Source organism: Adelges cooleyi, unplaced genomic scaffold, assembly GCF_023614345.1.
Source record: "Adelges cooleyi isolate 19-005CV unplaced genomic scaffold, UGA_ACOO_1.1 ACOO_flye_CR_arks_rails_tigmint_CR_PRNA_30, whole genome shotgun sequence".
In the NCBI taxonomy this organism is placed as follows: Eukaryota; Metazoa; Arthropoda; class Insecta; order Hemiptera; family Adelgidae; genus Adelges; species Adelges cooleyi.
In genome coordinates this window covers 30,001-56,074 of record NW_026095971.1, presented here as the reverse complement: position 1 = coordinate 56,074, position 26,074 = coordinate 30,001, and the positions used below count along the sequence as shown (strand labels likewise).

General features: G+C 31.7%; 2 protein-coding genes across 7 annotated transcripts in view; one reads left to right on the top strand and one right to left on the bottom strand.

Annotated features, from left to right (window-relative positions):
• Positions 1 to 20,209, bottom strand: part of LOC126839287 (probable ribonuclease ZC3H12D) — an 82,233-nt gene extending 62,024 nt beyond the window's left edge. The window contains exons 1-6 of one of the 6 annotated variants that reach the window (XM_050574505.1): positions 20,074 to 20,185; positions 14,965 to 15,419; positions 14,664 to 14,882; positions 9,148 to 9,246; positions 8,961 to 9,077; positions 8,196 to 8,457 (exon numbers count right to left, since the gene is read on the bottom strand). In XM_050574505.1, the coding sequence (XP_050430462.1) occupies positions 8,966 to 9,077; positions 9,148 to 9,246; positions 14,664 to 14,882; positions 14,965 to 15,419 (885 nt within the window). In that variant the 5' untranslated portion in view covers positions 20,074 to 20,185 and the 3' untranslated portion in view covers positions 8,196 to 8,457; positions 8,961 to 8,965. Of the gene's footprint in view, positions 1 to 8,193; positions 8,458 to 8,960; positions 9,078 to 9,147; positions 9,247 to 14,663; positions 14,883 to 14,964; positions 15,420 to 15,475; positions 15,646 to 15,705; positions 15,875 to 20,073 lie in introns of those variants that run through there. The other 5 variants (XM_050574506.1, XM_050574504.1, XM_050574507.1 and 2 more) reach the window with 5 other exon arrangements.
• LOC126839285 (uncharacterized) overlaps positions 16,113 to 26,074 on the top strand; it is an 11,654-nt gene continuing 1,692 nt past the window's right edge. Inside the window, exons 1-6 of the mRNA XM_050574502.1 lie at positions 16,113 to 16,283; positions 18,383 to 18,569; positions 18,634 to 18,806; positions 20,901 to 20,944; positions 21,759 to 21,882; positions 21,974 to 22,065. Of these exons, the coding sequence (XP_050430459.1) occupies positions 16,222 to 16,283; positions 18,383 to 18,569; positions 18,634 to 18,806; positions 20,901 to 20,944; positions 21,759 to 21,882; positions 21,974 to 22,065 (682 nt within the window). The 5' untranslated portion in view covers positions 16,113 to 16,221. The remainder of the gene's footprint in view (positions 16,284 to 18,382; positions 18,570 to 18,633; positions 18,807 to 20,900; positions 20,945 to 21,758; positions 21,883 to 21,973; positions 22,066 to 26,074) is intronic.

Below are 26,074 nucleotides of genomic sequence, written 5' to 3'. Positions count from 1 at the left end.
TTGTAACGTGTCTGCTTGGCTAGTTGGCTAGGCTAGGCTGAAACGACAGTCGATAGGGTTAAATTAGTGGACCCGAAGACGGGACGGATGGCTAGGCCGTATCTACACTTAAATATCCCTAAAGTCTCCTTTGTATATTTGCTATATCGCCTGAGGAGCTTAACAGGCGATCGTACCTCTAAATAACTTAACTCTCAAGTGTGCAACGAAACGAAAAAAGGTTTATTAAATAAGTAAAGCTATGTACATATATATTACACCTCTACCTGGATCCTAAAGCGTTCTCTGTAGTTAGTCCAGGTAATGGCGGAGTTGAACGGACACACGAGTACGGGTAAAGTTAAAGAAATATAAAATAGTAATGTAACGTGAAATATAGGTAATGGCTTTAGAATAATTAAGTCGCGGTCCGAAGATGGTAGTATGTCAACTGACTGGGCATCGGTGCCCCTGGCATTGTCCCGTGTGTCTGTTGTCTCCCCTACCTATAATGGCTTACATGCTAATCGGGGTAAACTGCTAATAATGCATATTTGGAGGCGAGTGGTAACGGGCGGCTAAATGTGACCGTTACAGCTGCTCCTCCCCTAATGAGGTCTGACCTCAGACCTAAGTTATACAAATAAAAATGGGTACTAAGAAAAATAAATAAGATATGTACAAATACCCTGAAAATAAAGGTTCCTATAGGTTGGTTTAAATTAATTATGATTTAAAGGAGGGCCACCTGTACTCTTATTTTGACCTTTGGTTAATTTCGACGATCATCCATCCCTTAACTTGTCGTTTTTATTGAAAACTTGAAAGGCCATCGCTCGACGAAAACATCCAACCTAGCTTCTCGCCTTTCTTGAAAAGACTTGTAGGTCAACCCTCTATAAAATGAATAGTGGTGTTCTCAAGGTCTTAATAAGCTACTAGTGGTTGTCATATTCTATTCCACATAAAAAGGTAATATGGGAAAAGCATGGGCTACATTGTATTGTTATTGTTTAAAATATTAAGTTGGCTAAGCTACGCATACAAGAAAACTCAAAACAACTATAAAAGAAAAATTCATTGTCTGTTTATCTCACAATATATATGTGTAATTACGTTAATCCTAATGATAATGATGAAAAACGTTGCTAAAAATCATTTATCATATACATTCATTATCTTAAGTTAAGTTGATACCTCTGCGTGCTTAAAAAAAACTACTTCATTTAAATTATACAAAATAAAATAATAATAATCGTAAAATAAAATAAATTTCATTAAGTGTTTATAAAAGAAACAGAAAAGAAGACTAACAGAGAAACGCTTAGTAGTCGAAAAAATATCGGACCCAGGGTAATTTACGCGGTTTTTTTTTTTTCTAAAATGTATACAAACATTACAAATACGATACAAAAAAAAATTACAAAAAATATTTTGACGTCGGCTAATCTTGCGCCTTTGGCGTATCGTATGTCTAGGAAATGATTTATTTTAACTATAACAATCGGTCAATATATATGTATATAATAAAAATATGTAAAACAAAGGCATTATTAACAAACAGGTTATCTTTAAAAAGACAGTTTTAAAAGTTGACCACCGTACCGCTGCGCCTAAAACTTAATATAAAAGTCGACTTAATAAGACATACATATATATATATACTTAATGAAATACAGTATAATTAATTGATAAATAATTTTATATAGCCCCTAAATACACATTGCTTTGGAAAATTAACATTTAAATAAGAATAGAATCAATTATGTGGTCAGACATTTTGGGTTTGATAATACAAGCAACTCGGACGTCATTTAACGTAAGTACCCTTTAAAATTGTAAGTGTTCTCATAAGAAAAATAAAATATTTTTATTAAAATAAAAAATAAATAAACGAAACTATTTAAAAATAATTTCATATAGTTACGAAAATCAGCATGCGCAAAATTATGCATATAAAAATAAAATCGCCGTAAAAAGAAAATATTGGTTGCATCTGCACACCTTGTGTCAATAAAATTAATTCGTTAAAATCCGATTTAATGTGAACATAGTCAAAAACAGTTAATCGAAAACGAAACGCCGTGTAAAATATCAGTCATTATTTCATTAACTAATCCGAAATTATTTTATAAAGCCGAAAAATTAATACGCCGCATAATGTAATGACAACTCGTGATCTGACATAATAGTCGTCCATTGGTTGATAAAAATAATAAAATATTATTCAACAAGTAAAATAAGTCAATCTGAGATCGTCAGAGACAGTGCCGTGTAAAAAACATGTCAACGGTAAAACCGGACGGTCACCGGGGGTTAGCCGGGAAAATATTTGCCAAATAATAATATAACAGTCAATCTGAACAAACGCAGAGACAAACAGCCGTATAAATAAAATATAAAAACTCAACGGTAACCAACCGGAAATATGTATTTATTCACTACCAAAATCGCTGATGACATTCGCGTATTAACAACCAAAATATTTAAAATTCAAAAATTCGATCCGGACGTATAAAATGAAGGTTAGCTACTCCTTTCTCTTAAACTACCCATATGATCGACATTCGAAATTCAAAGATATGTGTTATATGGTGTGGTAAAAATGTTGGTCTCCAGACCAACGGCAAAATAAATCAATAAAATATTGAACTTTGCGGTTAAAATGCGGCACTTAGGCGGCAATATCGGCAACAATAGGTATGCGGCAAATTAAAATTGCGGCGATCTATGGCCATGGCAAAAACGGCAATTAAACGGCAAATAAAAACATACAAAATCAAATTCAAATTGATTATCTTAAAAGCGGCAACGTGCGGCCGAATATGATCGCCTCCTTGGCTGCGGGCGGCAACGTGCGACTAAAGATGAAACAAACGGCAAATAGGTACTATTTAGTACGCGTCGGCAAAAACGATGATGTAAATAAAATCGGCAAATAATTCGGTAGTATTGATGACTTAGCAATAGGCGTACGGCAGAAGTAGTAAGTGAATATTAAATTCTAATATAGTTGGAAAAAAAAAAATTGACCTAGTTCATATTATCCTAAGCTCACAAATAGGGGTCGCGACTAAAATGGACCATAAAATGACCTACTTCTGGAAATTACAGTAATACATAAATGACGTTCCGATCCTATTTGCTTATTTATATTTACGGGGCAAAATATAAAGATAATTATTTTTACACGTTTGCATAATTGCACGGCACAGACCGATAATATTTACTCTTTTATATTTTGATAATATAATTTACTTTGTCTTGAGGGAAAAAAAAAAAATCACTTATTTATTTAATATTATGAAAAATAATATTAAAACCTTCTAACTAATATTACAATAAAAATTGTCCCAGAAATTACAACGTCAGCAAAACATTGCGATCACTGGCACATACGGGTGTGTGCGTGTATATGTGTATATATCGTCTCGGGTACCATCTGAGATTGTACATGTTACATTATTGTTCTCCGTTAAAATCATGATCATCACTTTTAAATACGTTGTTTTAAATTTCTGTTCTAACGGTCAAGGAATCGTATTATAATATTTTATAACCGTGTCAAATTCAAATAATAATATGAAGTGCGAGTCGGGGATTGGTGTCCAAGGATTGTCAGAAAATAAGACTCGGACATGTCCATGATTCATTTCTGACAACGCAATAACAGAAAAAGGCATTGCCTTACAATCGAACGTTTATAATTACGGGATAGCAGTGGTTTGAAATTATAAAACCTGCAACGGCAGTTGTCTGCCTCCAAGGAAATATGTGTTTTTTTTTTTTTTGCTAGATGTATTCCTAGTAATCACACCGTGAGAAATGTGAATTACAATTTATATTTATATTTTTAAAGACGCTACCTAACAGAAGTAAATAATTTATATATTCGCGCATAATATAATTATATGTATGATTCCCCCAAAAAAAAAAAAAAAAAAACAAAAAATTATACTTTTACAAAAGAAAAATAGAAATTTATTTTTCCTTTTCCTTATACTGCCTCTTGGAATTCCCATCAAGAGACAGAGGAAAACAGAGGAATTAAAGTTTAGACATATCCTCTGTATTATAAAATTCCAAAAAGGATTTCTTTAAAGTTTCCCACGTTAAAGTTATATTTTCAACCTCGATAAATTGAAATAATTTTTTGGCTTGGTCTCTTAAATATAATGGAAACATAATTGTCTTTTTTTTTTGTCATCCCAGTTGTTTGCGGCAGAAATTTTCTCAAAAGTATAAAAGTAATCTACAACATCTTCAGTTATATGCCCCGAAAATAATTGGGGTTCGCATATGTTATGACCAGCCATAATGATTAATTTTCTTGTATTAAAAAATAATTACAATCGATTTTTATATTTGAATTTAGAATTTAAATGCAATTTGATACTTAATAAAAAAAAAATGTACTTTACTACAACCTGAGAGTTAAATCAAAAAATAGCAGGTACAATTATATGGGGTCGTGTCCGTCGTCTATTCCCTTAAAAATGTTAGGGTCCCTCCCTGAGGTAAGACTAACGAAAATCGGCGCCTCCACCAAATTGTAACGTGTCTGCTTGGCTAGTTGGCTAGGCTAGGCTGAAACGACAGTCGATAGGGTTAAATTAGTGGACCCGAAGACGGGACGGATGGCTAGGCCGTATCTACACTTAAATATCCCTAAAGTCTCCTTTGTATATTTGCTATATCGCCTGAGGAGCTTAACAGGCGATCGTACCTCTAAATAACTTAACTCTCAAGTGTGCAACGAAACGAAAACAGGTTTATTAAATAAGTAAAGCTATGTACATATATATTACACCTCTACCTGGATCCTAAAGCGTTCTCTGTAGTTAGTCCAGGTAATGGCGGAGTTGAACGGACACACGAGTACGGGTAAAGTTAAAGAAATATAAAATAGTAATGTAACGTGAAATATAGGTAATGGCTTTAGAATAATTAAGTCGCGGTCCGAAGATGGTAGTATGTCAACTGACTGGGCATCGGTGCCCCTGGCATTGTCCCGTGTGTCTGTTGTCTCCCCTACCTATAATGGCTTACATGCTAATCGGGGTAAACTGCTAATAATGCATATTTGGAGGCGAGTGGTAACGGGCGGCTAAATGTGACCGTTACAGTATCACGATAGCAGCGCCATGAAGATCTCTATTGTTACCTCTTCTGGAGGTAGGTTTACTGAGAACTATCCTGTGTGGATTTGCATCCCAACCTGTTAGTCTCCCACGGTTAGTGTATGGTTCCTGCACGAGAGCAATGTCTGCTTTGGCGGCCTGACAATAGGGAAGGAGTTGCTCATTGACAGTGGTGGCGCCCCTCATGTTGTGCTGGATTATAACTAATTTATTGGACGGCATTAATGGGTGGAGGAATAGATGGTCCTCTGCAGCATGTTAGCTAATACCGCCGTTCTTGTGGAGCACGTCTTGTCGAGTGCCGAGTGCTTGCCCTTGCAATTGGTGCACTTAGGGGGAGAGTCCTTTTTCGAGCAATCCTGTGTTTTGTGGCCCTTCTGTGAGCAATGGGCGCAGACTTGCTCTGACCTGCATACCTTAGCTGTGTGCGCGAAGCCCAGACAGTTAAAACATTGTGTAACTTCCTCAAAACGGCCTGTGCGGCAGTGCATGTAACCAATATAGATAGGCCCCTTGGTAATTTCCTCGTAATAGTCTGGGGGTACCTCAAGCACCCAGTGAACAGTTGGGAGATCACGAGGTCCTCTCTTGAAAATTTGCTTAATAAAGTCCCCAGCTCTATCTACTAGGATTTGCGCATCCGGGTTTTGTTTGGCAATTGCAGTAGCGATGTCCTCATTGAGGTCTGTTTGCACTCCGTATACAATGGCCCTTGGCCATCTGGGTTTCTGCTCTGTAAGCAATTTTAGGTCCGGAGTCTTGGCAATCTCTTTGAGCACGTTAGATGTACTCTCATCTCCAGCTCTTATAGTTAATTTACCATTCTTAGAAGTGGTCAATTTAAGTTTCGGCGCCGTTGATCTCCTACATAACTCTGCCCACAGGTTGTTTTTAGCCTCGTCTGAGGTCATGAGCTCGCTGTTGACAGAAAATGTTGGTGGAGGCGTGAGTGCTCTATTCGTGTCAAGTTTCTTCTTCCTTGACACGGATCTGGCCATTTTCCTCGTAGTGCTTTTTGCCTTTTTGGAGGAACTCCTATTTCTCTTTGAGCGGTTTCTTGATCTTCGGTTGGGAACTTGATGGTTGATCACTTCAGTATCCATCGCTTGATCTGCTCTATCGTTGGCTAGTTGGTCCTGCAGTTGCTCAAGCTCAGTTTTCAGAGCAACTAGATCTCCTTCAGCACGCTCAGTTCGAACGACCTGTGCCTCTAGCTGCTGCTTACATGAATCGAGCTCTTCTTGCTTGACCGCAAACAGGTCAATCATTTGTTGGTTGCTAACCGACATAAAGGACCTCAAGTCTTCAAGGGCACTAGTTTTTGCTTGTTCGCTCCTGGCATTCAGTCTGGCGGCTCTGACCAGGATGTCTTGGCACTTTGTACTAAACTCCTTAGTCATCGATTCGGAGAGCCTTTTTGTGGAGTGAAGATGGGCCGTGGTATCTTTAATCCACTGTACCAAGGCGACTAGTTGTTGATGATTATTCAAGTGCACGGTAGCTGATTTGGCCATTTTAGCATTTGGTTCACTCGAGGTGGGGGAAGGATGGTCTTCAGTTCCGGTGAGGGAGGCTGTGGACCGTTTCCTGCCGTCGGTGGAGGTCATTGCGGCCGTTTCTGTGGAGAACGCGCTTATGTTTGAGGGCGTGACCTTAAAGGAACAACCAGTAAATGTTCAATTGTTTATCTTGTTAACCAGTCGCATTTATAATAACGCCCAGTTATCAGCACTGATCTACAGCGGCCGTGCTCCGGGGTTTGAACCCCTTGGCCCCTATTTATTCAGAATTAACTTACTTAATCGACATTTTTCGAAAAATATTAATTTAGAGCTGGAACTGTAGTGGTTACTTAAATGTTCAATTGGTCAAATATTGCTACTCTTGGGCCTAGATAATGTACTTATGTTGCCTATGATTTTCCCTGAAACCTATACCATTGAGTATACTCAATACCTATACTAACCATGTAATAATTCTTGTGCTTCGATGCAGAGCTGAAAACGTATTGTATTTAAACGATGTTTTTATTTTTGTGTCTAAACCCACAATATCTTTTAAACATTTGAATAGATTTCTTCTTGTAGCAACTCTATTTATCAGAAATTGTACCTCAAAGGTAAATTTTTACAAAATTGAAAATGTTCATCCCTTCCCATTTAAAACCGAAAAAAACACAAGAAAAATTTAGAAATTGTTCAACTTAGAATTACGATGCTTTATAAATATTTTTAGAAATAGTCAAATTAGTTCCAAATTTGTATGGAATATTCTTTAAACATAGCACTACCGAGAAACATTGACAAACCAAAAAATATCATAAAATCTTTCCCCTAGAATGGATAGATATTTTTTCTTTATTTCACTTTTTCAAACAGTATTAAAGATTTAGGTCTGAAAATTAGACCGAAGGTTGATCTAGAATGGAACTATAAATATACGATTTTCTCAAAAATCTTTAGTCAAACTTTGTTTTTATTAAGGAAAATCCCCCCCCCTCCAAAAAAAGACAATTACACTGACCGTAGTGAATTTCCATATTGTATACGTGATTGAATCAACAGTCAACAGGTAATGAAAATATTTTCATTGTATTGTTAATTACGATAAATGGGTAACTATGGCAATGCATTTTTATATACTGACGATCAACCCTAATCGTGTCCACCTTAATAATAAAAAAAATGTAATTTTAAGCTATAATAATTTTATTATAATTGCAATTATAATATATTATTATTATAGTAATTATAATCATCAATCAGCGGTTAACGCTAAAGATGGCAACGTAGTTGCTGAAATACATATTTATGTTTAAGTATATATTTTTACTGTGGATAGGGTTTTCTCACAATAATTTAGTAAAATACTAATGCAGTCTCAACTTAGGTATGTACCCGAATGCCTGATTTATATTGTCAGTTTTTACTAAGTAGCTACATTTGTTGTCCCTAATATTTACGAAAATAGTGTAATTGGTTAAAATTTGTAACTAAGAAAATTAGGCCATAACAGGAAAACGTATTGTACTTTCTAAGCTTGTAATTTTACATAAATACATTATTACATAAAAAAAGTTTTTTACTTTTTTCACTTGATTACTTAAAATTAAAGTATAATGCTTTCCAATAGTACAAAATAATTAAGCTACTTAATTATTTTTGTTTTATATCTATAATTTATGACACAAGTTTAAGATTTTATATAACAGAGTAATAAATAAATTAACTAATAATTAAATTAATTGTTTTTAAATATTGGGTACCATACCATTTAATGTCTCTACCATTCCTTTGCGATCTTCTTATACATTTCACATTTCTTCCCACCAACAAAACTGTAATCATGATTTCTTGATCAATTTTATGTTAATGCAATGTAATCCATTAGAAAACATGGATTTTATTATTTCTTTAATCAGGTTAAAAAGTTTAAAATTATTATATTTTGTGTTTAGTACTGTGTGTTGTCACTTAAACTGTTGTTTTTATTTTTATTATACATTGTATGCTAACTGTACTCTATGCCCATTCAGGCATTAATTAAATAAATAACTAAGTATAAAAGTTTTTCAGCCGATTCTGCAACCACGAAAGAGCATTTTCATGTCTCTTTGAATTACCGAATAAATTTCGACCCCTATCTCCTACCCCATATCTCATAACTCTTATTCCTATATCCTATCTCTTACCCCTATCCCCATTCCTACCCACCAACCACATTCCCATCCCCATCTCCGTGTCATGACACTTTTTTCGGTTATGTGCCAGAGCTAAGACATGAAAATGTCAATAAAAAGCCTTTAAGTTTAGTATTGTAGCAAAAAATAAATAATATCACCTTTTTTATTTAGACTCTTTGGAAAATGTAAGGGTTGCAAGTAATGTAGGACCATATCTTCCATACTGATCAATTGGAAAGATAATTCTATCTTTAACAAATGTAAAGACGACACGCCTACAAATATTTTTGATAGATGTAATAGTAAATAATATGTTTTAAAATAAATTATATATTAATATGTTACCTGTGCAATAAAATATCACTAAATAACTCGTGAAAATCAGTAAAGTCTTCATTGGAAACTACAGCAGCACCAACTTGAGTGGCATATTCAAGAATCAACCTATAAAATGTATAACGTCATATTGTAGTTGATCAATAGATTAGAGATAAGAGAGATAAGTTTAAACAAATTAAGTACATGTAAATTTGCACCGTTTTACTAAAAAAATTATCAAAGAACAACAATGTTATTAACATTTTTAACATATTTACATTTCATGATTTTCTAACATTCAATTAAATAAATCATATAAATACTTTTTCTATACAGAAATTGCACTTACATATTTTACCCAATTAAAAAAAAATACATTTTATACATTATTATAATTACTCTCTGATACTATTTAAAAAGATACAATTTTATTGTATAAAAAAAAACTTATTTAGATTAGCATTACTTGGTTGTTTTTAATATTACTAGATGTGATAGATGTCGGGTTTTTTTTTATAAGCATAATTATTAGCAATTACAGTAGGAAAGTGTGGAGAGGGGGTGACTGGTGACCCATATAATGTACTTGTCTGGCCTCTCAAATACCCTTATTCTAACATTAATGCTAGTTAAGAAATAACTAGTAAGTCCAAGTTTCATACATTTTTAAAATTAATTAATTAAAGTGAACAAATGTAGTAAATAAATTGCATATAATTTTAGGATTTGTAGGTACTTCTACATTGATGGGATTAATTATCACCACCGTTTTTGTAATGTTTTGATGTGATATCTCTGATCGTTTTTTATGTATGTGGTACCAAAAGTTGCATTTTGTATTTCTCTACACAATCTTTTTTTTGGAAAAGTTTAAAAACCTGTATAAGATGTAATATAAACCTTTTTTAATGTTTGTTAATTATTATATTTGTGGATGCACGGTCTTATTATCTGTTATCTACTGCTGTGAATATTATTTGTAAGAGTATAATATGTCAGATAGTATGGCGACAAACTGTGCAGAGTGTAATATATCAATTAAACGAATTGAAAAATACCTTATCTGTAATAAATGTAAAAATAATGTCCATTATGTTAGCACTTTGCTGTCATCAGAAGAATTGGAGAAAATTGATCTGAAAAATTGGGTGTGTAATTTTTGTGTTTCATCTGGCAATGTAGTCAATAGTTCTAATATAATGGAATTACTTCATCAAATTCGTGATGGACAGAAATCTCTCTTAGATAGAGTATTTTTGTCTAAAGTTGAAATCTATATAATAAAATGTTAATTCAAATAGCCGACTGCCGCCAGTTGCCTAATCGTCTCTTCCATGGGATTCAGTTGTCTATTCGTCTTTTCCATGATCCGTGCCTGCGTCGGCGGCCGGAGAGCTGTTTTCGTGTCGAAACGTTATCATATAATATAATAATAAATATTAAACAATAAAAATTAAAAACGGCGAACGGCGTGTTTTGTTTTTTTTGGTGAATTTTTGTCTTTGTAGTTTGTTATATTATATACATACAATTATATATTAAACGTATAATAGTTATTATTAATTACATATTTGTCCGTAATTCGCTCACGGTTTTCGTTCAAGAGAAATCGACGTGTTTCCCGGTGTGCAAACATTACCTATTAATATGCGTCGTTGGATGTTGGTACGTTTTTTAGATTTAGAATATATATAATAATATATAGTATAGTAGTATATTACATTTTGCTTAAACCAAATTATCAAATTAATTAGATGTACAAAATTCTTATCTTTTTCAAACCGCTGTGTGTGGTGATAACGATACATTTCATATTTTTTGTTGAAAAATTTGTTGACGTATATATCTACTATTTATTTTCAGTTAAATAACTTACTGACTTATTTTATATATATGTAAATTATTTGTTTTAGGCCAATACTATAGTGAAATCATAACCAACGCGTGTCCGTTTAGAAGATTGATTGCTACTTCTACCTACTCTGTATTTAATTAATACAATAAGTAGTTATTATTGTTACCATTGGTTACAGACTGTTATCCTATGCCGTCACCGATTAATTTGCCTGCGGCCAACAGAAAACTTACACCGTAGAAGTTCATTTTTTGTTAATAGTATTGTGTTAAACATATTATTGTTGTGTTTTATTTTCTACTCAAATACTAACTTCCACCAAGATATACAGGCGTATATCGCAATACTCTTGAATTCTTAAACACTTATGAACTTCTGTTAAACCACCAGACCTTTAATATACATATTTAATGCATTATGCTGTTGGTTACATTCTAAACGTACAATACGTCATTACCGAATAATGGCATAGACGGTGATTTCTGAACAAATAAGGATTTTAATTCAACCAATATCTAGACATATAACATATACGTTTGAAAAAGTTTTGTTGCACATATGAACACCATATCAGACATATAGCCGACTGACCTCTAAACATTTCTTTCCATTTTTAACCATAGCTATTACCAAGCCCGTGGAGTAAACAACACCTCAAACAATCCGAGCGAGCGAATGCCAAAACACTCGGAGACCTGCCGTCCTTATCAGTTATCAATACGAATTCCGCCCGCTGAACTGGAACTGGACATTGGTAGTTCATACAAATTGATAAAAGTGGTAGCAACCCAAGTAAGCAACACCGGACATCTTGATATTTATTAACCGTCTAACTTCTAGACTATTTTTTTCAATTTAAAATTAAAAAAAATTACAGATACATAGCTAGACTTACTCTACACTTAACCAGTATTTAGCTTGCAAAATATTTGTCCATAACTAGGTATGAATTCTGATTACTAGATACAGCCTATAGGTACCATGAATTATAACGTGATTCCTTTAAGACGTATTGAGATGGCTCGACACCGTGGCCGGCGCAGCCGGGCACCCCCTTAGGAACCGCCGTGCCCTGACTTGCACACACCGTGGCCGGCGCAGCCGGGCACCCCCCTAGGAACCGCTGTGCACTGACTTCCACATACCGTGGTCGGCGCAGCCGGGCACCCCCCTCGAAATCTGTGACCTCCCCGAAAATACTTTGCAGCGAGGGGACGTGAGCGTGCCCTGCGTAGCCGGGTACAGTACCGGGCATCTGTGACCTACCCGCCCACCTCGGGGGCCTGGGGGCGGAGCCCCCAGCTAGAGCGAAGCTCTAGTAAAAAATAAAATAACAAAAAAATATGTGATTTGTCCAACCATCGTCTTTTATAAAAGATAATGCGATCCTAAAAGAGAAAGTTGTCTTTCTAGAAAATAAAATAACAAAGTTAGAACCCTGCAACATGGTAGTAAATAAGGCAACTGAAAATCATATAGTTGATGAACTACTTGACAGACAATATCATTCTAAAAATAGACTAATTTTTAATTTGACTGATGACGCTGATCATAATACCAATGATTTATCTACTACAAAAGATATACTATCTGCCATGGATTTGGATGATAATCCAGTTAAAGTTGTAAGGCTTGGTAGCAGATCTAAAAATGTTTTTTCGATGTTAAAAAATTTAAAAAAAAGCTGCAGGCTCACTCTACATTTCATTTAATTTGATTATCTTCTGATAAATCATCTAAACAACCGGATCATTTTAACGCGTTACGTAAGGAAATAGAAGAGAGAAAATCTAGTGGCGAGCATGATCTATTTATTCGGTATATAAAAGGTAATCAAACTACTGTAAAAAATTCAAAAAACATGTGAATAAGCCCAATTGTAACTATATATTGTCCGAAATAAAAATGTATTATCAAAATGTCTATGGTGTCAACACTAAACTAAATGTATTATATAGTTTTCTTCCTATATCTAATTTTGATATTTATGTTTTTACTGAAACATGGCTTAACGAAAATGTAAGTGATACTGAGTTAGGATTTATAAACTATTAAATTCTTAGGTTAGATAGAAATAAAAATACAAGCTCTTGTTCTAGAGGTGCCACCACATTAATAGTTGTAAATAATTCAATAAACTCTTCTTTATTTAATGTATCAATACTATCACTGAAGCCACTATTTGTTCTCTTGCGTTTTAAGAACCAATCGTTTATTGTTGGTTCAGTTTATATTCCGCCAAATATTGATAAGTCAAGCTATGAATCTTATATTAACTCTGTCGATGAAATCTACCGTAATTACCCAAGTTCTAATATTATGTTGCTTGTTGATCTTAATCTTTCTAACTGTTATACCTTAGTATGAAAGTAAAACACAATTAGATTAATGTAAATAATAATACTCGCTGATGTTTATTATGAAACCCAAATTATACGAATGACAAGTTGTGCCGGTGTAGCACTCGCGTATGGTGGACAATTTCCACCATATGTATTTATATAAACTGTTGATACGTAACACTAACATTTTATGATTTTTCTCAGTTCAATTTTAATAATTATAATAAGTTGTTGAACTTAGTTTTTTGTAACTCAGTCTATTTAAACGTTATGGATATCGATAGCATACTTCCTCTTGATCCTCTCCATCCAGCCCTTATTATTGCTTTCTTAACAAATAAGCCAACTATCTTAAATTTTAAAGAATCATATTTAGATTTAAAAAAAGAGAATTATAATGCAATTAATAATTATTTAAATTCCATTGATTAGTGTTCTGAATTATTTGGGTGTAATATAAAATAAGCCACAAACCATTTGTATGAAGCTATTAATAAACACGTCTCTCATCAATTGAGTAATTTTCGGATATATCCACGTCTAATTTAACTTTTAACCGCCACATCTCTATAATTGTTAATAAGGCTACAAGACAGTTAGGTTTTATAAGACGGCATTGCAATAATTTTAATAATATTATAACTTTAAAAACATTTTACTGTTCTCTCATTCGATCATGTCTCGAATACAACTCAGCTCTTTGTTCACCACATTAGCTTTATTTATTACAGGATTGAGAATCCATTCAAAATCGATTTTTCCATTTTGTTTCTCTTAATGGTAATATTTATAGAGCTCCACATTCATTGTAAACAAGTTTACTAAATTATGTAAAAAAAATAATTAAACACGTTAGAAATAAGACGTATACAATCAGATTTCATCTTTTTGTATAAACTGATAAATAATTGTATAGATTGTTCTGAATTATTAGCAATGATAAATTTTAAGATAAATAAACGTAACTTACGCAATACCAATTTATTCTACCCTAACTCAGGTACCACATTTTGAAGTCCGGCAAGTAATGCCCCACCAGGCAAGTACCCCCCCCGGAACGCAAAGGATGCAAGTGAGGATTAAAAAAAAAAAAAATGGTACCACATGTTTAGTGTCAAATTCACCGATGAATCGTATGTTACAATTAGCTAATAAATATAAGATAGATCTGTTTGTAAATAGTTTATATAAATTTAAAAGTACTTTTAAGTTAAATGTTTGGTATTAGTTATGTTAAGAGTAGTTATTTATTGTATCGAAAGAAATTTGTTTATTGTATAATAGTATAAAATTGTAACATAAAAAATAAAATAAAATAATTGATTAATACAAAATGCGTAACTGACCTGTGATAATGAATGTTATTACATTTATTTTCTCTTGTAGGCGTGTAATACACATGACCTTTATTTTCCAAGTTTTTAATTATTCTATAACATTCAGAGTCTTCGTCTACCAAGTAATTCTTTGGAATAAATGCCTTTATATGAGAATGCCCATGGGTCTTGAACCAGTCAATACATAGTTGAATTCCTTTGGCAGAAAAAGTTTCATTTATAGAATGTCTGAAACAAAAATTAAAAACCACATATCAGGCAGTATATTTAAGAAATTTTAATTCTATAAAATTTAAAATCTGAAACTTACGCATAGGCCACATTTTCAGCATCAATCACAATAGGTCGAAGCTTTCTATCTAATCCAATTAATCTATCACGCTCAAAAATATTTATGTTTTTACTAATATTGTATGGATATGTGTTTGAAGCACTAAACTTATTATTCTTTCTTTTCTTTTTACGTTTCTTCTGTTTTTTAAGCACTTTTCCATTATTTAAGCAAGGAAAATAAGATTGATTCAATTCTGCCACATTTTTTGTTTCAATTACATGTTGCACAACTGTTGAAGCCATAAAAGGTATGTCTGTAGTATAATCAATGTCATGTACAATTATTGGTAAATCAGCAGAGTTCAAATGGGGATTAACAGAAGAAAAATTATTAACATTTTTTGGGTATGTTTGATTCAAAATGTATTTGGATTGATGGTATGATACTTTATTTAGCTTCTTTTTTCTTTTTTGGCTCTTTGATTTTCCCATCTAGAAATATATATACAAATTAACGATGAGAAATAAAATTCAGAATTGTTAGTTACCTTTATTGTAATTGTTAATTCAGGAACCAAGAAAAATAAATAAAATAGCTTTTATTTAAAGTAAATTATCACTCATCGAGAAAATGGGATGCATAAATAATTATTTAATAATTTGTTTTAAAACTGAATGTATAGTGCAATATAGTTACATATTTTATGATGTAAACAGTAAAACACTAAACAATATAAAAGCATAGGTTACACTTGCAAGGCTAATAGTTAATACATACTATAATTAATTTTGTTTTTGAATTTATATCGTTGTAATTGTAAGAAATTGTTGACTTATGTCATATAAACAATATGGAGATGTCTATAAATGAAACACATCACATCATTCCATACTATAATTTTTACTTTAAAATATATCGTCATATTACCCCATATATTATGAGTAATGACCGGTGACCTTAACTTTTTAATATCACAACAATGCACAATCACAATATTCATAAATGTTATGAATGGAACGGTTAGGTTAGAATATAACAATTATTACAAAATAAACGCTTTGTAACAGCTATTTAGTGTTTACCTAATATTGTTTGGATTTGTAATTTGGCTACACTGTATTTAGTAACATTTTACCGCTATTTCAATACTTATATTCAATACTTTTATTGAAATAAATGCTTGATATTTTAAACTTCTTTGTTCGTCCGTCGTCGTATGTGTTATTAAATCCATGTCAGTCTGAAGAGTGGCTTCGCTGAATATTCAATATTTCAATGACGCTTAACTAAATAATGGCACCATATTATGCAGTTGTTTTCCGGCAAAGCCGAACGGGCACCGTGGCCACTAATTGGTAAACATTTTTTATTATGTTGTACCTACTTGGTAATTTTTAAGTACTTTCCATTTTTAAAAGATGTGAATTTGTCGTCAGTGATCTTTGTTTACAAATTCTTGCTAAATAATATTTATTAAGTATTACATACAGCCGTATGTACAGGTATAAATTACCTAGTTATATTTTTAGATTTGCCTTTAAAGGTGTAGCTTTTTTTAATGATGTTTTATTTTGAACACAGTATCTGAAGTTGCTGGATATTATACTTGCTTAGCATTAGATCAAAAATCAAATCTGTAGAATTTTGAGGGTCAAAAGTAGAAAATCGGAGACCATACATTTATTTTACTGGACACCTTTTTTTTTTGTCATCTATTAGTATTTTTGTACGCAGATTATGAATCTGAAATCGGCAGACTCCTCTAGTTCAAAAGTTATAGCTATTTGAACTTTGAACTTTTTGCTTATAGAAGTAGGCTGCAAGCACAGGTGACTGAGGTGTGCGATGGACATATTTCTGTGTGTATAACAATACACTTGTCAGCGATACGAGGATAGTAGGTAACCTAACTAACCTAAGTTTAGTCCTTAGGTAAGCTACTTTTTTCCTCTGGGAGTTAGAGAATTAGTTCCTATCCATCAAAGAGTCCGAATGGACTTGAGTCGGCTCATGACGCCGGCAGGCTTAGGGGGTTGTTTTAAATAGTTGAAGATTTAGTAACTTAAAGCTTTAAAACTTAAGAAAATTATTGTTGTTTTATGAGATGGCAAATAAAAAAATCACAGAAAAAAGGGTGTCCAGTAAATTTAATTTGTTCTATGGGTGACAATAACAATACATTTTTTATGGATAGGTAGATGATTAACCCTCATACTTATTTTTTGTTTTTTAAATTAAGGTTTTAGAAAAACTATTTACAATCTATACTATGAGTACAATTTAATGAGTATAGTTTTTATTTCATTTGGCCGTAGCCAGTAACAGTGGGAAGAAAAGCTTTAAAAATGTTCATTATCCTGCAGTAAAAAAAAAATAATCACTCCAGGCCCGCAAATTATTCTGTCAGCACTGATGAGCAGTGAGGAGAAGGAACACTGAAGAGCCACTTGTACATAAGTATTTAAGTTGAGTGAAGTAACATTTAGTAGATCTCTGGACCAAATGTGGTTAAGATGCCTGATTAGATTGCCCAGAAGTGTTGTTGAGTGAAGTGTGTGATAAGTCAGTTGGAATGACATTACATTTTGGAATAAAGTCAAATGTAAACCATGTATACGGTCTTTTTGACAGTTGGGACTTTTAGGTCTTAGTGTAGAGAGTTGTTAGTGACATACCATGAAGCTTAGGTGACTAAGCGTATGTATTGAAAAGACTCAATTTTCCTATTGTTTGAAAATTTATCGACCTCCCAGAGAACAATGTTGTAAGACCAGATTGGTTAAAGAAGAGTTTTGTACAAAAGTAAAGGTTAAAAATATTCTTGGAAGACTGGATGAGTGGTCTTATTAGATGTAGGCGAGTGTTGAGTTGTTTGCATTTACTTTTGAAGTGAGGTTCCCAAATGAATCTTCTGTCAAATAACAGGTCAAGATATTCATATAACCTTAATACTAAAAGAAAAAATGTTAAGCACATGATTGCCTATACAACAATGTTTATCTGTATTCATCATTAAATTTTCTATTATCTAAAGCTATGCATTGAAGTGTTTTTTTCATTGCTCTCAGTTATAACTTATAACAATTCCTACAGTCCTATGACTACACCATCCTCACTATTTTCTGTCTCCACTATGCCTGACCTTACTGTGCAACTTTTTTCTTATTTTAGTAAAATCAATAATATTTCTAATCTTAAAATCCTAAAATTTCAAATGTAATACTCATATTTGTAGAATAGTATTGAGTATATATTGACTTAAAATTGGGCTTAAATTATTTAACCTGTTCTCTTACATAAAAAAAATATATATATATATATATGTATATATATTCTTATATAATTATAGAACTGTATCAAAGTAGTATTAAGTAAATATATACTTCATTAAATTAACGAGGCTCCTATTTTTAATTTGTTTTAGCTTTAATATTATATTACATTTTCACTCTAGGCCTACAGCCCAAAAATGGCGCGATTCAAGTATCAATAGTTTCTGCAAAAAGTTTAGTACCCAAGAAGAAGCTGTCAAATACTTAGAAAATTTAGGTCATGCGGTTATGTACTTCAATGATGATCCACCGTATTCAAATTCTAATAAAAACAAAGATTTTAATGTGTTGAAGAACTACATAAACGAAGTAAAATAATTCATACTATTATTAATTATGATTGTCAATTAATAAATAATTAAATTTCTTTTAGATTGATGTTACTTTTAAGAAAATGTTTCAATTCACAGATCAACTTAAAAATCAATTAAGTTACACATCTAAGTTACAAGCATTAAACATATCTGTAATCGAACATTTAAATGGAATCGTTGGAGAGCTTGAAACATCCGAAACTACTAATAGCAGTACAAGTAACAATAAACGGTATGTACAAAAAAATTAAATTAAAGTAATCTAAGTTTGTTGATTCCAGTCTGTTATCAACTATCTGATAATTTGTTAGAAGATATAATTGATTTTATATTTTTTAACAATAGTTAAAGAGTTTCAGAAAGGTACGTGCTATGAACTTATTAAAGCTCTCATGGATTGACATATTATTTTGAATTTTTGTGGTTATGTCCATGACTATATAAATAAATAGGCATGATCAATAGATTACCATATTTTTCTACCTTTGCGCAATAGAATCCTTGTCCCAGTCATATTATAATGAGAAATTAGTACTATAATACTTTTTTTTCCCTGTCTAAAACAATCATATGTATAACCTTAGTGAAAATGTTTTTTAATTTTTTACTAATAAAAAAATGTAATTTATTCTTAACGGGCCCAATGCTGCTGTCATGATGAGATGATTTCTTGACGAAGAATTTGTTATCCTTAACGGGTTGTCAGGCCGTCGCCAGTGATGGGGATGGCAGCCCTTTTCCCCGGACGATTGCTCACCCAGCAAACGGAACGTCCGTGACCGAGAGTGAGCGCAAACCCACTGCCGCCTTACTGACTCGGTCACATCGATGACTCCGACTTATTTTTCCGGCAGCCAATAGGGAGCAGTATTTTGCATTAAGAATGAATTGCACCTAACCTAACATTTTGTATTATGTTTCTCTACAGTTTAAGTTGAAATATTTTCCTGTGTCGCTGGAATTCATTAGTTTTCCACTTGTGAAAGATTTTTTAGTGCTGAGGAGTCAAATAATAATGATCTTGCATTATAATTGAATTTTTTTGTACATATAACTTTTACTTTTAGAGGGAAAAATTAAAAGTTTAATAAGAACTTAAGCTAGAACTTTTATTTAAAAACAACTTTTTTAATTAAACTTGTATAAATAAAAGTTTTTTTCAAACAGCTAAAATTTAACTCATTTGTAAAAAAGAAGAACCCCATGCTTTTTAAGCTATATTTTATGATTTTATTAAATGTAAGCATGAACTTAACTATACTGTAGTTTAAAAAAATATTGCTAAGGTTAGTTCATACCAAATTATTGTATAGTACGAAACGACTAGCAAAGTGAGATCACGGCATACATAATTGTTGTAAAGACAATAATGTGCCTAAAACTATTTTGTTAGAATCAGGGTGGATGCAATTAGGGTTGTTTGTCTATCTATAATAATTTGTTGTTGTTGTTGTTACCTATGTATCGTAATAAATAAAATTAAAATATTTTTCTGATACCTGATGACTGTTGATTTGGTTCACTCAATACAGCAGCTCAACATTTAACACAGTCAAAGCGTAAAGAAGTAAAATAATTAAAGAACTCTTAACCACAAACAAAAATTGATTATATTTGTTGTTAGGGTTTTTTTTATATCTTTACTATAATATATAACCACAAGCGTAAATTATGTTTTTTCTAGATGGTCAAAGTGTACTTTTCCCCTATTCATAAACATGTGTTTATATCGTCATATTCAAGTCATAATTCTCCATTATGTTTAACGTCCATTATTGTCCACTGATCGGGGCTTAGAAGCTTTAGATTTGGCTTTTTTGGGTAAATAGCTGGCTGCCGACCTAACACTACCAAACAAGTTGGCCCCAGAGAGAGGGACAAGTGGCCATTTCTCCCCCCAAGATGGTTGCCCGCCGGGAGGAACAAACCGCCATAGGCCGAGATTCGACCGTGTATTGGTACACTGCCGCCTTATCTCATTTTGCCACGCGCCTGTACATATTCAAGCCATAATACAAATTATATACATATTTTATAACAATAAAAATATTTAATTTATGTGAAAAGAACAAATAAATATTTACGCCCTTAAAGGCAAGCAGTTCAGATTTCACATACAAAAATTAACAATAGTATCAAACGAAACCATGACTAAACTAAACAAATTTATAATGTAATAGATTATTATTATATTTTACGGTTTAAAAAAAAACTAGAGCAATTTTGAAAGTTTTAAAAAAATACTAGGTTTACAAAGCGTGTGGTTGATATTTTTAAGAATATTTCTTCATTAAACATGGATTTTTAATAATTTGTTTTGTTTCAGGAAAAGGGAAAACGACAGAGTACTTGTTGATCTGGATGTTGCAAGTAATTAAAATCTCGTTTTATTTAAATTATATAGTTTTTATTTTAATATTTATTTGATTTGACATAAATTAAAAATTTCAATCATACAATTATCAATAGTTCTATTGAAGAGCATTAAAACATTTTCAGTAAAGGAAAGCCAGTACATTGGGGACAGAGAGGTCACAGGTCTACAGAAATTATTATAAGTGAAAGAGATAAAATTACATTTAAATAGTGGATTTTTTACATTTTTGGCCCAATAATGTTCCTTACAGGTACAATTTCTGATCTATAGAGTTGATACACAAAGAAATCAATTCAGTAGATTAGCAATTATTGTGGATACAGACTTAAAAAATAAAAACACATCGTTGTAAAAAGTATACCTTCTCAGCTATGCATCAAAGCTAAAAAATTCATCTAATTAGTGATTTATTTTATTATTTTACTATTATTTATTTCTTGTAGACCTGTGACTTACCCCGCCTCAATATGTTCCGTCTCACTATGCATGATACTAGTATAGTGATACTGGTGTATTATTATTTTTTCCATAATTATTTATATTTACAAATTACTTATTGTACCCTTTGTCGTTAATGGGGAATAAATAAATAAAGTAATCACATAATGTGGTTCACAAACACACAAAAGAGAGCACAAGTGTCACTTGATAATTGTTTTAAAATTAAAATTAAATTAACTTCCCTTAAAAATTTTTTTAGATAAAATGTATTGTTTAAAAAAAATAACAAGTGCCAATTTTCTACATTGTATCGATAAAACCTTCATGGAATGAGTTACTATATTTTGTATTGTGTATTGTTTTTAGAAAAAAACTTAATTTATAACTCAAACAATGAAGTTGTTTGCTACATTGATGGTGTTCTAAATCCAGTAGAAAACAATCATGTGTTGGCAGTTTCTGGAGTATATTTTGCTGATAATCATCCTTAGTATGTTCTTATGTTTTATGTATAGCAAATAACAATACCACAAGTATAAAAGTTATTTTGTAACTACATTTGTTTTTTATTGATTTTTCAGTAACCTGCATTCCAAAGTGCCATCAAGCCAAACGTTAGCTAATGCTAAAATATATGGTGCTCTTTTAGCAATATGTCAAGTCCAACAACTTGGTTAGTAGTTGTATTTATTATAAATTTATACTTATACCAAATTATTTATCAATATTTAAAACTTAAATTGAAGTAAAACTAGGGCTTTCAAAAGAGGGGAGCGAATGGAGCAAATGTCATAGGCGGCATCAATTAAATAAGGGGGGTTCCAACTTTTTTAATTATAGCGCTAAAAGGGGGAAAATGTAGTTCGAAAGCATTTACAATTATGTGGTTGCTCAGGAAACATATACAATTTTTTTTTTTATCTGGACCTTATTTAGTTTATCGAAAACATCTAACTGGTAGTTTACATTCCACGCAGCCTCACAAAATTCTAGTACATATCGCAAAAGAGCAAAATAAAGTGTTATCAAACAATCCTGATTTTTAATATCGCTTAATGAAGCCTAAATTTCTAAAATCTTTACATCAAATCAAATTGAACTAATATGGTTATTAAATTTAGTTCAGGAGATTATAAAACACCTAAAAATCTTTAATATTTTCCACCACCTCAACTCTTTATTACTTACAACACATACACATATTAACCAACACAGCCACAGAAAAACAAAAAGTTTTGTTGGACTCGACTAGGGGAATGTCTAATTAGCTGAACTGCTTAAATTGTTACTCAGCGTTGCCACACACACACAATGCATTTTTACTTAATTGTTACCAGTGATTTGTATATTGAGATAAAACATACAGAAGCACATCAAATAATAAAAGGGTTGAACAATTAAAATAATTAATATGTGTAAACGTATGAAGTATAAACGCCAACTACTCCTCTCATGATTGCCGTCAGTGATTACCTACATCATATGTCATTGATAGTACCTTTTGTACCTACCTACCCTTTTATATGAACTATTAAAAAAATGGCTGTAGGCAGTGGTGGCTCGTGGTGCACAAAATGATAACTAACAAGCATTTACTATGATGTAACATGTCTTTACTGGTTTAAAATAATGTTTATTATTAATCATATGTAAGTCATTTAATAATATTTAATTTTTAGAATAATAGTCATTGGTAAAATGACGAGTATGTTACCGAGATTTTTGTTTTGTAACTTTTATTAAATTTAAATCCGGCACGGGTCTTCCCAATGTTTTTATTTTTATTTTTTCCTCATTTGTATAGAGAGAATTTTTTTTCAAAAGATTTTCTACTGAATTCATTTTTTAAAGAAAAAATTACGTGTTAATCCTAAGAGGAAAGAATTCACTATGACGGGTAAAATATATATACATTTATTATGAAATAATATCGACCATTCGATACAGAAATCAGAATACTAATGAAAAAACCTCAAAATTACTCGTAGATAACGTTCTTTTTTTTTAAATCGGTTCGGGGTTCAACTTTGCGGGGCTGTCACAGTGTTGCGCACCGATTGGTGTGTGCATTTTGCATAACTGTTATTACTTTAGGAGCAATAATATGTTCACGACATAATAGTTCTTTGCCGAAAAATATTGTTGAATAATGTTTTTTTAATAGCACGCCGATATTTTTAAAAAGAAATTTACAACGGTTAAGTTTTAAAAAAATAAAAAATATTATTTTGATAAAATGACATGTGGTGCGCTCGCACCTGCTCACCTACGCACGAGCCGCCACTGGCTGTAGGTGAGTTGCGGCCCACGCAACCTCTTTTATCTTGAAACCTTTATCGCTAACTTATTGATACTGTATATTAATTATACAGGATGATTTTTTTAAAGAGATCCATCAATCAATATCTTATAGGATTTGATTCGTTTTTAAATTTTATTTTTTTGCATTGTTTTTTATATTACGTGATCTCGTTATTTTTAAAGTTATTAGAGTGTAAAAGTTAGGACAAATAGAGAAGTGCGGTTGTATAATGGACGGAGATAAAAATATTACTACATCCCACTCTTCCCGTTATTAACTTTAATCTTTAATGACAATAATAATAATTTTCCAAGACTGGTTATTGACCAGTCAACATTTAATAAATTATTCTTACTTTTTAAAAGTTAATCAAATATATACGTTACGTTTAAATTTTCAAACGAAATTGTAGTTTAAATTTGTTAAAACTTTTAAGTTTTAAATTTTTGCCAAACCAATCATTTATATTTAGTGGATTAAATATATTATTATTATTTAAAAATATATTTTATGTCATATGTGTATTAATGTTATTTTTAGATAGGTAAACAAATATTTTTCTACTAAATAATTAAAAATAATACCTCTTAAAAAAAAAATCTGAAATCAGCTACAGGATTGACAAAAGTAAAATAGTTATGTATATCAATTTCAAAAAATAAAACTATAGTTACAACTTTTATGACAACCATTATTTAGGGTGAATTATTGATTTCTATATAGCTTACCTACAATATCTAAATTTTACAGTGATTCTATAAGTACATATTTTTTAAACAAAAATGTAAGTATTACTAATTGTATTAACATAAATTTATATTTAAAATCGTTTTAATACTAAATATGTACCTAAGATTCTAATTGAAATTTAAAATAAAAACCGTGTTAAACTCCATTCCTATCCCATTACAACAGCTTGCTTACGAGGCCGCAACCACGGGAGGCATTTTATCTCTAATCTCTTTTATCTTATCAGATAAATCATCAGAAATTTTCGTTGTGATAAAAACTGTCGATTTTTCGGGTTGTGTGGCAAAGCAAAGCAAAGACATGAAATGTCATAATTGACATTCAATTAAGTACAGAATTAATTTAAATTAAAAAAAATTGCGTTTTTATTTGAGGTTTAATTATGTTGTTAAAATTTTAAAACTTAAATTAATGAAGTACACGATATCCGTTCGATACAATTTATTTTCAATTCAATTTTACTACAAGCGACTATTTTAAAATGCAAAAACTACAACCCAATAATATTATTATGTGTGTTTATTAATAAAACGTCGACATACATCCTTTATATATATATTTCTTCTGACTTCTGATTGTGTGTCTATTCTAATACACGGACAACGCCGGGTCGGGACAGCTTGTATTATTATATCATACATATATATACATATATATATATATATATATATAATATATATAAAAAGTCGTGTTGTTTACAGTTTGCTGTTATTGGGTCCCCGGTCGGCCGACCGGCATATTATGTCTGTTGTTGACATTATCCTGTTACATGCAACGATAATACATAATAATTATATCATAAACAAGTGATTGGGGTTTTGTCATTCGGCGGCAACCCATTTGAACGTCCATGAGAAAACGATGGTATTTTTGCTAGGTAAAAAACCCGTAGAGAGATAAAACGCACATCTGACTCGTATTTTTTCCGAAAAGTAATTTTAACGCGGCGAAAACGATCGAACACTAACAATAATAATGGGCTTAAAAGCGAATAACCGGTCGTATAATAACCGAAGTCGGCCGTATTTTACAGTGATAACATAACATATTATTTATTAGACCGTGATAACATAGTTGACTGAGTAAAAGCAAAATAATTCATTGAAAATAGCGAAATTCGGTCATGTAAGAGTCGATCTATTTTTGTACAAAATCAATCAAATTAAGAATACATCGATTTAAGTTTTTAAAAAACATTTGAATTGTTCACAACATTATCAAGGCATCGGTCGGCCGTGGCAACATTTTTAATTTATTTTTAGTATATTAATTATTTCTATATAAAATAATGCAAATTTTAACCTTTTTAAATGGAAATAATTAATTAACCGAAAATAGTTTTAAAATTGTGCCACGACGATGCCTTGAATTAAACAATTGGCTTAACAATTTTTGATTTCGACTAAATTAATGATCAAAACATTTTTTTATAACTTATGTGTTAGTTGAGTTAGTTATCTCAACTATGTTTAACTAAAGTAAAATATTTTATTTTTATTTTAGTCTACTGCATAGAAAAAATACATAGTTGGTCCAACCAAATACTATAAATAATAATACCGGAAGGCTAGGTCTTTTTAGGTGCTCATTACCCTCCCCACGATATAAGGTTAGGTAAGTGGAGCTATAT